Source organism: Trematomus bernacchii, unplaced genomic scaffold (assembly GCF_902827165.1).
Source record: "Trematomus bernacchii unplaced genomic scaffold, fTreBer1.1, whole genome shotgun sequence".
NCBI classification, from domain to species: domain Eukaryota; kingdom Metazoa; phylum Chordata; class Actinopteri; order Perciformes; family Nototheniidae; genus Trematomus; species Trematomus bernacchii.
The window spans coordinates 2200039-2212345 of record NW_022987973.1 but is presented as its reverse complement, the minus strand read 5'-3'; the positions used below and the strand labels follow the sequence as shown (position 1 = coordinate 2212345).

Below are 12307 nucleotides of genomic sequence, written 5' to 3'. Positions count from 1 at the left end.
TAGTATCTTTATTTTGGGAAACCATACAAAAAACGTTCGTGACACGGAGAGGGACGACCTACCAGGCGTAAAGCTAATAAAATCATCTGTGGCGATAATCCGCTCTCAAATTGGCCTCAATCGGGAACTGGGAAAATCTATTCGCATCCTTTCTCTCTCACACAAACACACACACACACACGGCCAACATTTTTAGACTGCTATGTCGTGACCGGAGCGATGCAAATGTCACACGATTCATTGGCTACTGTCTCCGGCACGAAAACGTCAATGTTTTGATGGCGTTTGGATGAAGATCTCTCCGCGTTGCCCGGCCGCTGCTGTGTGGAAGGAGGTCGGTGGAGAGGTTTTGCTTCAGCCCCTGGACAGCTCCTTACCCAGGGTTCCCCGCTGTGCTCGCCGGGGAAACCCTCGGCTGAGGAGCGGAACCTGGACCTGGATCTCTGGAGCATCCATTCAACGCTCCCAACCAGGAGCAGGTTGCACTCTTCGTGATTTAATCAGTCTGAATAGATGCTAATATGATCTTGCCGTGTGACGATGCTTCTTGCGTTTTGCACTGAAATCCAAGCAGCAGCGCAAGTGGGAGCAGCGGAAGCAGCAGCAGCGGTGGTGCTCGTCCAATGCAAAAGTGCTAAGGATAGCTGCAGCCTACACACACTGCGAGCCTGCTGCTGCTTCACTTACTCTGATCGCCACCGAGGGAGACATTACTATCAGCGAGGGGGCAGCGGGAGGCGCGAGAGCCCGTCAACAATGTAAATCTCACACAGGTAGGTGCGAATAATTCATTTATGTACAGCGAGGATGTTTTGTAGTTGTGTGCAACACTGTAGTTTAGTTGCAATCTGATACCAGCAAGTAAATCAGTTCAGTTTTCGGATCCATGTATTACACTGTAGAAAAGTCTGACATGCCTCCAGTTCTGTTAAATATTGTATGGTTGACCCAAGAAAATAAATGCAATGGTGTCAAAAGTTTACATTTACAAGTTTATTTGTTTTTGGGGAAAGTAGTTTGGTGAGTAGTGAAGAATAGTAGGCTACATCTAGTCTGTTTTTGACGTCTAACATATTATTTGAATTCTACTTTTCAAAGTATGTATGACTTCTAAAGCTGCAAGGGTTGGGATTTTTGTTACTCTGACATTTTCCACTTTCCTTGTCTTGAGACCCTCAAATAGGTTTCTCATGGTGTGTGATGAAAGCAATGAGTTCCACCACGTTAAACCTATTTTTCATCACCAGTTAAAAGAAACAAAGTATATGCTCTAGAGAACAATTTCCTAAACAACTGTATCACATCAGCAGATTTAATGTTACTATATCTGTCTAACAATTGCTTAGTTTGTATGTCTTTATTTAGACTAACTTTCTGGATCCCCGCCGACTGTGGCTATTGGATTTATGTCATAACTTTTTTCTTCAGTTGCGATAATGACCATTTTCTTCCCAGGTTCAACATGAAAGAAGCATCTATCAGGTGAAAAGGTGAACTGCAGCAGAAAACCGGCAGAACTGAGAGGAAATCTTGTGACAAACATCCCCTCCTCTTTCCATCAGCCAGCATCATGGCAAATGCTGAGTGAGTACAGATCCTTTATTTCTTGTCTTCCCCCCCCTCTCCTCATCTTCCAAACCAGCATTTATTTTTATTTTCGCACATATGGCAGCAATGGGTCAAAATGTAACATTCAAATATATGGTCAGGGTTGCAGAATGGAGTGCTTTTAGGACATATATTTAGGTTTCTTTCTTCTTCCTTTCACATTCGACTTCAGCTTTAATCATTCTTTATTTCTGATCTCAACTCCTCGTCCTACCCCAATCTCCTCTCTCTCACAATTTCCCGTCTTTCTGTGCCTCCCCTTTCTACAATAATGACCTTTATTCACACAGACACTGCTACCGTTGAGGTGTCTCTGAACCTCGTCACTCTGAATGCTAAGCACAGACGCACACTGAGATGCAGAAACACACTGCTCAATGCTGATCACAGAGCGTCCATTCTGCAGCCGCAAACACAGGTCACTATGTGAATCCCTCTGTGGAAGAACATGCAGTATATTTAATAATATTATCTGTGTTTCTTACAAATTAACACATTTCTTCAACAACTTCTCAAGTTCTCTCGAAGCTTTCCATTTTTAAATTGTCCTCTCAAAGTGCGTAGTGAGAACAGCTGATGCATTACAGGTGTGTGTGTGTGTGTGTGTGTGTGTGTGTGTGTGTGTGGGGAAATCTGTGTTCTTTGCTAACTCATGATTATGCTGACGTAGCATGACTCTAATTTGTCTCGTCCTAACTATATCTGCATTTATTCTCTTGACCTAGATATAGCCCTTAATCATTGCTCCATTTGTGCTTTTTCTGCTCGTGGTCCCATACAGAGTCCATCTCAGTGGGTCTCAGTAGCAATGTCCTATCACGCTGTGTTTAAGGTGAACTCATCATAGAACAGATGAATATATAACACTCACTTTGTTCACAGACCGTCAACACAAACAGCTTCCACTCTATAAGACTGATGATCAGTTAAGTATGGTGTAAAAATACATGAGAAACAAATATGGTTTTATTTCCACTTGAGGTAAAGTATTATCTCAAGGGCATTAGACTTGGGGTCACAATCCAAAAAGGCTGGGAGCCACTGGTTTATTCTTTGTATTTTACAAGCTTATCATATCGTTTTTTTAATCGATAATCTTAATCTGAAAAGTTACTATAACTGAAGATGTTAGATAAATGTATTAAAAAAAAAAGTACAATACTTCCCTATAGGGAATTTTGCGAAGCACAAATAAGAAAATATATATATATATTTAATTACAGGAGAGAAATGTACAGTTAATTTACACACCGTTTGCTTTTAGTCAACCAATTCCATGTTATGTCTCCTTACAATATCCGAGATTTGTGACTTGACTGGAAAAATGTGTTCATATTGTGTGATTTTACATCATAACTGTATACATTTAATTGCATTTTAGGGTAGATTTTCCCTTTTTAGATCTCTCTCCCCATGTCCCTGTTAACCCTGTTGTTTATTTACTCAATGCCACTGGGAGGGGGTAGAGGTTTGATGGCTTTGCCTCTTTTCTTCAGAGGGTAACAGTTGACAAGCACCTGGGGTCTTTTCCCTGTTGAGAGCATTTTTACTACGTGTGGCCTTATATTCTGTCTAATAGGCGGTTTCAAAAATGCTAAAATGTCGTTAATCAGCTACTGTCTGTAAAAAAAGGAGCAATGGATTTTAAAACATTCGACCTGAAGTGTTAGTGATCTATCTGTCAATCAGTAGGTCAAATTAAAGGGGCACTCCACAGATTTTACACTTATTTTAGTAAGTGTCTAGAAGGTTCATAGTGGTGATCATAGTTTAGTAATGCTGAAGATATTACATCTTATATAGTATTTTCCTTATCTTTACTGACTTTTCTTTTTTTGGAGTGAACACCATATATTTATAATCAGCTCCATTATATATTATGATAATGTTGACATTTCAAACTAATAAGTCTGCAGGAAAGAGGTTATATATTACAATTGGCAGTTATTCTCTGAATTAAACATTCACAATTTAATATGAAAAACAGCTGAATTATTAGTATAGGCTCAATATGCATCAGGCAACACTTAAAATATAAATGTGTAGAATATACTGCTACTCTCCTATTCTTGTTTTATATGCAAAAATACAGCGCAAAGAAACAAGTCAGTCAGTTTAAGTCCACAGGAATCTGCCTTTTCACTCATTCAGTCTTTCAAGACCTGTATTCCCTTAAGTGTCTGCAGAAATAAAAAAATTATCTATTATTGGAAACTAACACAGTGTAAAAAGGTCCACCACGTACCTCTTTCCATTATGAAGCAAGCGTCTGTACATGTGCTCTCTTAGTCCTGCCCCACGAGGGTCTCTGTGTCTCCTGTGTCTTATACTGCTTGTATCTGTAAAGGTCGGATAAGAGACTGGTCACATTAGGGCCAGAACAACCCATTGTGCAGTCCACCAATTCATCATAGTTTAATCTGTAATATTATTAATGAGCTAATGTGCCTGGCAGACTTCATTAATATCCTCTGGCGTGAACAAAAAAGTTTCTCTGGAAGTTAAATTGGGTATTCTAGGAAATTACAAGAAGCAATCTGTAAATTCTGTAGAAGTGACAGGTGTTTTGTCCTAAAAAACACGAACATGGTGCTAAATACCAAGTGTTGCTTTAAAAAGACTGGTGGGTGAATTGACTGAGGTGTATATTGACCAAAATGCAAAAGGTGAGGTGAAGAACTGCTTTCTGCTGGTACCACTGTTTTAGCATGTTTTAATCTGGATGTCCCGTAGGTAAAAGCTTTCTTCTGCCTCATCTTCATCTTTTGATGTGAAATCCATATTACGTTGTATGTGAGTCAGCAGCAAAGGCACACATTACTCACTGTCTTTACTTTCCTAGCAGCAAGAAAAATACCTTTCTCTAGTTTGTGGTGCTACAACAAACACAAGTGTGGAATGTCTTTGTGCTGTTGTTTCCGACACATAATTATTATATAAGTGTAGAATACTTTGCAGTGTTTGTTGTTCCTCCACCAGTGCACATACTAGTATACGATGAGTCTTTAACACTAATACACAGTGATGTCCAGCTTCTCCAAAGTTTTCCTCAGCAGCTGTTGGGAGCAGAGAACACCTGCTTTGTGTCTCCATGCTCCGGCCAAGTTTTGGGTTGTGTTTTAGATCCTTAGGCGTTGTAGTCAGACAGCCTAATCTAACATGTGCGTGTTGATCTTGTGGTCCGCTGAGTGTGGTTTGGGATGAAATGTGCCAGGTTGGAAATATATTTTCTTTACTTCCACAGAAAGTCTTTTTTCTAAGCTAGCATTGGGCTTTTCAAGAGGAGGTGATAAGCACCGAAACACCCATGTTTGATGTTTTGTGTGGAAATAATGGCTCATAGTTTTAGGGTTCATTTTCTTTATAGATGCATATATTTAAACTATGTCAAAACATGAAAGCGAACTTTGTCAGATTTTTATCAAATCCACATTTCATGGCAGCATTTTCGACTGTACCAGCCTACCTGAAAAACACAAATCAAGTACCTAATGTACCCAAACACTGTGTTACTGCTAATGTGACTGCTATGAAGTCAATCTCATTCCAAGAATAGTAGATCCTATTTTCATGATGCAGAGTGTAGGTGGAATTTAGGATTTATGAACTGTGTCCAATTTGATTTCAAACAGGATATTAACGTACTAAGTTCCTTTTAAAGAACCCCTGTTATGCTTTTGGGGGGTTTTCCCATTCCTGTAGTGTGTTGTTTAGGTGCATGTGCATGTAGATGGCCTTCAATGGCTAAAATCCCAAAGTTCCCTCCAGAGGGAGTTTCTCTCCCACACACTGGAACCCTTTGTTTACTTCCCTGACATAATGACATCACTATGTAACAGTTGCGTTTCTAGTGTCCCAACACATTGTAGGTGATAGGCTAAGGGGCGGGACATCTCTATGCTGTTGACCAATCACAACAGTGCCGGCCAGCTTACCAATCAGAGCAGATTGGGCTCTGGTCTCAGACAGAGGGTGAAAAGAGGCAGCCTGAGAGCCAATAGTATATAGATGATCCATAAACAAGATACACGGGGTGTTTCTCAATCGCGAGTACGCTTGCTTGGTAGCACATGTCTGCCGAGTCACTTCCTTCAGAAGCTAGGCAAGAATCCTTCCTGGCATTCGGAAAACGAAGAGTGGAACAGGCTAGCAAGTGTGCAGGTGTGCGTCATATGAGAGGCCCCGCCTTACATTTTCCGCCACAGATTTGGGGAAATTGGTCCGTGCGCAAAGCATTGTGGGGATTTTAAGGACACGAAGTCTACCCATGTGCAGCCTCGAAATTTCCCCCAAACCAAGGACGCGGCCTCGGTGGAATTCCAAGTATGCTGGACATTGGAACGGTCCTGCTGCGCCACTTGATGACGTAGCATCCTTGAAATATTGGCTTGGAAGCCAATATCCTCGTGATTGAGAAACGGCCACAGTCTAGTCCTCACTAATAAACGTCATTTCTAATATTTGTTTTTGCTCCCATTTTTTTTGCTAACATTTTTTTTTGCTAACATTCGTAATAAGCAAACAAGGTCAGAGTATTTATTTTATTTTCCTCAACACTGCTTGTATGTCTGTCTTATTGCACAGAGGTCCCATGGGTCATGAGCGAGACACCTCCATGTGACGGAGGAAGCACGTTCTTCAGCTCCACTGGCTCCCAGTTACTAACATGACCTTCTGCTTTGGTGCTGCTCAGTAAAGTCCCTTGAGCAACTTTTGTCACAAAATGACCTTTTCCTACCTGGCCCACGACTCTACAGTCCACAATGTGCTTTTATCTGCCACCCCCAGGGAGTCCTGCCCCCCTGAATACCACTTCTCTCCTGTGGGTGCTCTTCTGCAATTGCAGTCCTTTTAGTCTTTCCATTAAATAATGTTTTTGAGAATGTTGCAATTGCCCCATTCTGTAAGATAAGAACATCGGGGATACTCAGAAAGGTCAGTATTTGCATTTAAGACAGCAAAAAAATAAAGAATTTATATTTGTACTTGGATAGAAACAGGCAGGTTCGTCTTTTTCATCATCATTGTTATGATTTTAGTCATAGTCATGTTCTTCAACAAGTAATAGGAACAATATGATTACTTTTTAACATTTATCTGCCAAACAGAATAATTTTAACGCAAGTAGTTTGGAAAAAACATACTGTTTTTTTTATAATATTAATCTTTGCAACGTTTATTTTCAATATCAGAAGCCTTGATTCACAGCTGACTTTGTAAATGAGTGTGCTTTTTTATATTTCCATGCAACATTAATGTAACTTTGTCAGACAAGCAAAACAGACATTCAGTGAATTATCACATCTCAAAATGCATTTTAACCCTATTGCTTCCCATCCATGTGCTGCAGCTGATATCTTAACTGGCAGCAGGCAGTGCAGCAGGTACATTACTGTAAGCTGTGAGCCTGCGGGCTGTGGACAGCTTGAGTCTGTCATGAGTGGTTATGTGTACGGTCCTGATTGTTCTGGAAGAGAGCCAACCTGCTGCTGCGCTGCAGATGAGAGGTGGTATGGATGAGATGATGTGTGTAGGAGAAGTGTGGAGAGCCCAACATCTATCAGGCCAACCCACTGTGGTGTAATACTGCGTATCCAGAGTAGGAATTAGGAATTTGCCAAGGAAAATAAGTGTAAAGGTATTCGACAAAGACGCACATACAACTTCCTGCAGAACAACAACGTACTTTTAAATCCTGACACTTAACATTTTACTGGGACACATGAAAACACAAGCATCGCCTCGGTCAGTCCTTTTTTAGTGCGTGACTGGTTGCATAACTAACTAAAGCATAGTGATGTTGCCCTGCATATTTTAAATAAAATAAATAACTGGTAGGCTCGAAAGATTAAATAAGTTAGGAGAAACTTGCACTTCAAAGCCCCAACTAAATTAATCCTATCCATGATTAAATATGCATTAATTGCAGTGAAAAAAAAAAAAAAAAAATCTGTGGTTTAAACGTTTACAGTAGCCTGTTGCTCAGAGATGCATCACCACTGAGCCCAGAACATCTCATAACTGCAGGAGAATCACAGACAACACACAAATTGTCTCACCTCTGTATTGAACTTTGGTAAAAATATATATATTTATGAATTAACACAAAGTGAAAAGGCTTATAAATACTTTTTCAGGGCTATTTAAATTAGATTAATCAGTGGCAATCTGTTGCATCAATTGATCACTTGTAAAACCTGCCACCTACTATCACAGATATTTTGAGCTTGTAACAATGTGTGTAAGCATATAAAGCTAATTCACTAAGAAGTCCTCTCTTAAGTATTTTAACTGTATTTTTTTACAGGCTTTCTCAAGCTTACATATGTTTTCACATTTTCTGCCCTGCAGTTGTATTCTCTCATTGTGCTTATTATTTAATCTATTAAGTTTGCATATATGTATTATACCCATACACAATTATAAAAAGCTGCTGCCTACAGAAATGTCATATCTGTTTTCTTGACTCATATAATACATATTGTATTTTACATGAGTCAACAGCATCACAGCCTCTGGTGAATATCCTTTTGCCCATATAGCGTATGCAACTTCGTAGAAATGTAAGGCCCTCTTGCCAAGGGAAATAATCCCATCAAATTGGGATGAGGGCAGCAACTCTCCAGACTACACTGCAATAACGCTTCTCCTTGAAAACAGAGGGTTTTTATTAATAAAAAAACAAAGGGACATGCTGTTGTATGCTATACATGCAGTGATTATAGACTACTCTTGGGATCTGTACCTCAATTCTGAAAAGAAGCTTTCACTCTTAACTCGCATCACTATATCAGAGTGAAAAATCATTAGACTGTAAAGTATTCTTGTAGTTATTTTGATATTAAATAACCTTTGTGTTGTAACTTTCTTTCAATCTGCTTCAACCACGTCAACTAATGTTTAATTTGATTTGCTTAAAGTGAGAAATCCACTTAATCATAAATAACTAGATACATCTGGACTGTTCATACAGAATGTATGTGGGACAAAGAGTTTGAGATCAGCTCCAGGTCTTTGCCGGCGATGGGCACATGCTTACTCACCTGAAACAGTTTGTTAGGATACACCTGCCTACAATGGCTGTGACTCAATCATTTGGATGTTGTGTTCAGTGGATATATTGCGCTAACATAACTACAGCTGGTGCCTTTTTTTCTTATAGTCATGCTCTGTTGCTTTTCATCTCACAAACTCTCCATTTGTTCACTTGTTTGGTTTAATGTGCTGTGCTTTATTATGATTTCAGGTTACAGTTACAATAGATATTCTTTTGATACCTTTTACTGCTGGTTTGGGTCATTTTAGCAACATGAGCCGGTTGAATGAGTTTTGCATATTTGTAGCTTTAGATAGATAGATATATACTTTATTTATCCCAAATAAGGAAATTAGTTGCTTTGTTAGTTACATAGCCTTCTTAATTAAACATAACAGATAATTAATATATTATATGTTCTTCAATAGATTTTTTACATTTGGCTGGTACGGTCACAGAGTCATGAGTTAAGATCAGATAAGATAAGATTGGTGGCTTTGTGGAAGTCTCCATTATTCCCATAACAGACTGTCCTCATACACACACACACACACACACACCACACACACACACACACACACACACACACACACACACACACACACACACACACACACACACACACACACACACACACACACACACACACACACACACACACACACACCACACACACACACACACACACACACACACACACACACAAAAACCACACATTGCCCTCTAACAGCTCAGGTCACACAAGATCGCATCAAAGGTCCTTTAGCGTTGACATTATCTGTGTGTGTGTGTGTGTGTGTGTGTGTGTGTGTGTGTGTGTGTGTGTGTGTGTGTGTGTGTGTGTGTGTGTGTGTGTGTGTGTGTGTGTGTGTGTGTGTGTGTGTGTGTGTGTGTGTGTGTGTGTGTGTGTGTGTGTGTGTGTGTGTGTGTGTGTGTGTGTGTGGTGTGTGTGTGTGTGTGTGTGTGTGTGTGTGTGTGTGTGTGTGTGTGTGTGTGTGTGTGTGTGTGTGTGTGTGTGTGTGTGTGTGTGTGTGTGTGTGTGTGTGTGTGTGTGTGTGTTGGGGGTTATCTGTTATCCCCCTGCATATCTATATTCCCTTTCCTGTCTGTTTACCTGTCTGTCCTTTCCTAAAGGTATGCCTGTCCGTCAGAGAGCGTGATTTTCCCTCAGAATATTGAAGGGCACTCAGTGCTCTCTGTCACGACAGTTTGAAAATGACTGTAGGAAAAGAAAGGAGAGGAAGTGAAGAATTCAGAAATGAAAAGTGTACTTCTACTTTCTTCTTCACTTTGCCCAATCTATGATCAATCTTATTTCCTCCTGTCTCTTTCATACATTTTTATTTTGTGACCTTTTATTTTTATTTTTTTTATCAATCTTCTCTTTTTTTATTGTTCACAGTTCCTTTTGTCATTATTACCCTCCCCTGTTGTTCTTGTATAACCCCTGATATCCACCCCCCTTTTCTCCCACTGTTGCTCTACTTTCCCATGCCCATTCACCCTTTTCCTGACTTCCTTTGACGTTTGAATAAGAGTGGGGATCCACTCAGCTGACAAAGAGAGAGGCAATGACGTCACAACAGACATGATACACCAGCATCTGCTCTGGTCTAAAAATACACACACACACACACACACACACACACACACACACACACACACACACACACACACACACACACACACACACACACACACACACACACACACACACACACACACACACACAGAGTCTGCAGCTGCACTCAGCATTTGTTTCAACCTCCACGCTCCACTGAGATGGCCCAGCTTTTAAACAACTGGGGCTTGTGGGCACGCCGGGTTACGTGATGCTGGCCCACAACTGAGTCTTCATGTGTTTGGATATTAAGGTTAAGGGACTCCGGGGGTTTTAGGGTGGAGGTTTGCTGGTACAAACACAAATAAACGTTGCCATAGTTATTAGATTAACGTCCAACAACTACTACTACTACATTACTAATCTTGTTGAAATACCTCCTAAAGATCACTTACTTAAAGGTGGGGTATGTAATTTAATTCAGAAACACTTTTTGTTATATTCATATAACACCTTTAAAGGTGGGGTAGGTAATTTTGGAGAAACCAGCTCGAGTGCGCTAGAATTTGAAAATACACAACCGGAAGAAATCTGCCACTTCCTTACAGAGCCCCTTCTCCAACACACACGAACGCGCACATGACCAATGAGGGCATGAGATAAGTTTGTGCACAGATGGAAGGCTGACAGGCAGGTAGGCCATCCAGTCATTTTAGCCGGGCCGGCTAAAATGATTGGTCGTGCTTTTTACAGTACTACGGCTTCCACAGATGACATTTTTTAATGGATTTTTTGTCAAAGCACTTAAGATATTCATTGCTATCGGGATGTTAAGAGCATTCCATGGAATATAACAAAAAGTGTATCTCGAGCCGGTTTCTCAAACTTACCTACCCCACCCTACATGAAAAATATTGACAAAAAATGCATTGACATTATGAGGGATTAAAATAGAACTTAAACAGACCTGTTTATTTTTAAGTGTTTAAATTAACCAAGGTACTCTTTAACCGTGTTTTTTTTAAAGGTATAATTGAAACAAGTAGAAACCAGAAACGGGTTGTTTTGTTGTTTTTCAATTTTTCCCCAACAACATGGGGCATACTGTACATATATTCCTCCAAGGATGTTAAGTACTATCATTTCAAGTTGTATTTCAGTCACTTTTGTCAGGTGTATAAACTAGATGTTGACCAAATTTCAAATGGGATTCAAATGATCAATGCGCAGATCACTGCACTGGTACAAACTCATCTATACCGCTATGCTTGGACTGCTGCCCCTCGACATATCCACTTACATATCACACAAACAGTACAGCTATAGCCTACGATCTCAACATTACATCACTCTGTCCGTCCCCTCAGTACGCACGGTGCTTGGGAAAAAAGCCATATCATACTCTGCCCCCTCGACCTGGAACACACTTCAGCAGGAACTTAAGCTGACCAGTTTGATACCCATCACGGATTTTAAACTAATTTAAAAAAAGCTGGAGAAATCATCTGTGGGTGTTTGCACCTGCTATATCTGAATACTTTATATGGATTTCAATGACTACTTTTTTTACGATGTTGTATTTTATTGTTGCCTCTGTGTTTAGTGTCCTGTCTGTCTGTAACTTTGTGTGGTAGTGTTACCACTGACAGGTCTTTCTTGCAAATGAGACCTTGTGTCTCAATGAGATTTTACACCTGTATAAATAAAGGCTAAATAAAGGCTAAATAAAAAAAAATCACCTTTCACCTAGCAAAACAATGTGATGATGTTCACTATATTTTACCCCACTTAATTTTCGATTACAATCAAGTGAGTAAAGAGTATGTGCTACTATAATGAAATTCCCCCAAGTCATAGCTATCAAACATTAGCTTACTAGCTTACATGACTGTAGCTAAGGACAAACTTTTTGCCACAAATACATAGCTTTGTTAGGTTGGTTCTTCATTTGTTGATAAAAATAACAAACTAACATAACAGGTAAGTGTTTTTATATAGCAAACAAACGGAAAACAAGACAATTTCTAAAAGAGGAAACATGGTTGCAATATGAGCTCAGTGGAAAAGCAGCGGTAAACAGATAAGATTATCACAGAAGCTGC

General features: G+C 39.9%; 1 protein-coding gene across 1 annotated transcript in view; it reads left to right on the top strand.

Moving 5' to 3' along the window:
- Positions 1–127: 127 nt before the first annotated feature.
- Positions 128–12307, top strand: part of LOC117471684 (transmembrane protein 266-like) — a 43921-nt gene continuing 31741 nt past the window's right edge. Inside the window, exons 1-2 of the mRNA XM_034116861.1 lie at positions 128–773; positions 1456–1584. Coding sequence (XP_033972752.1) covers positions 1571–1584 — 14 coding nt within the window. The 5' untranslated portion in view covers positions 128–773; positions 1456–1570. The remainder of the gene's footprint in view (positions 774–1455; positions 1585–12307) is intronic.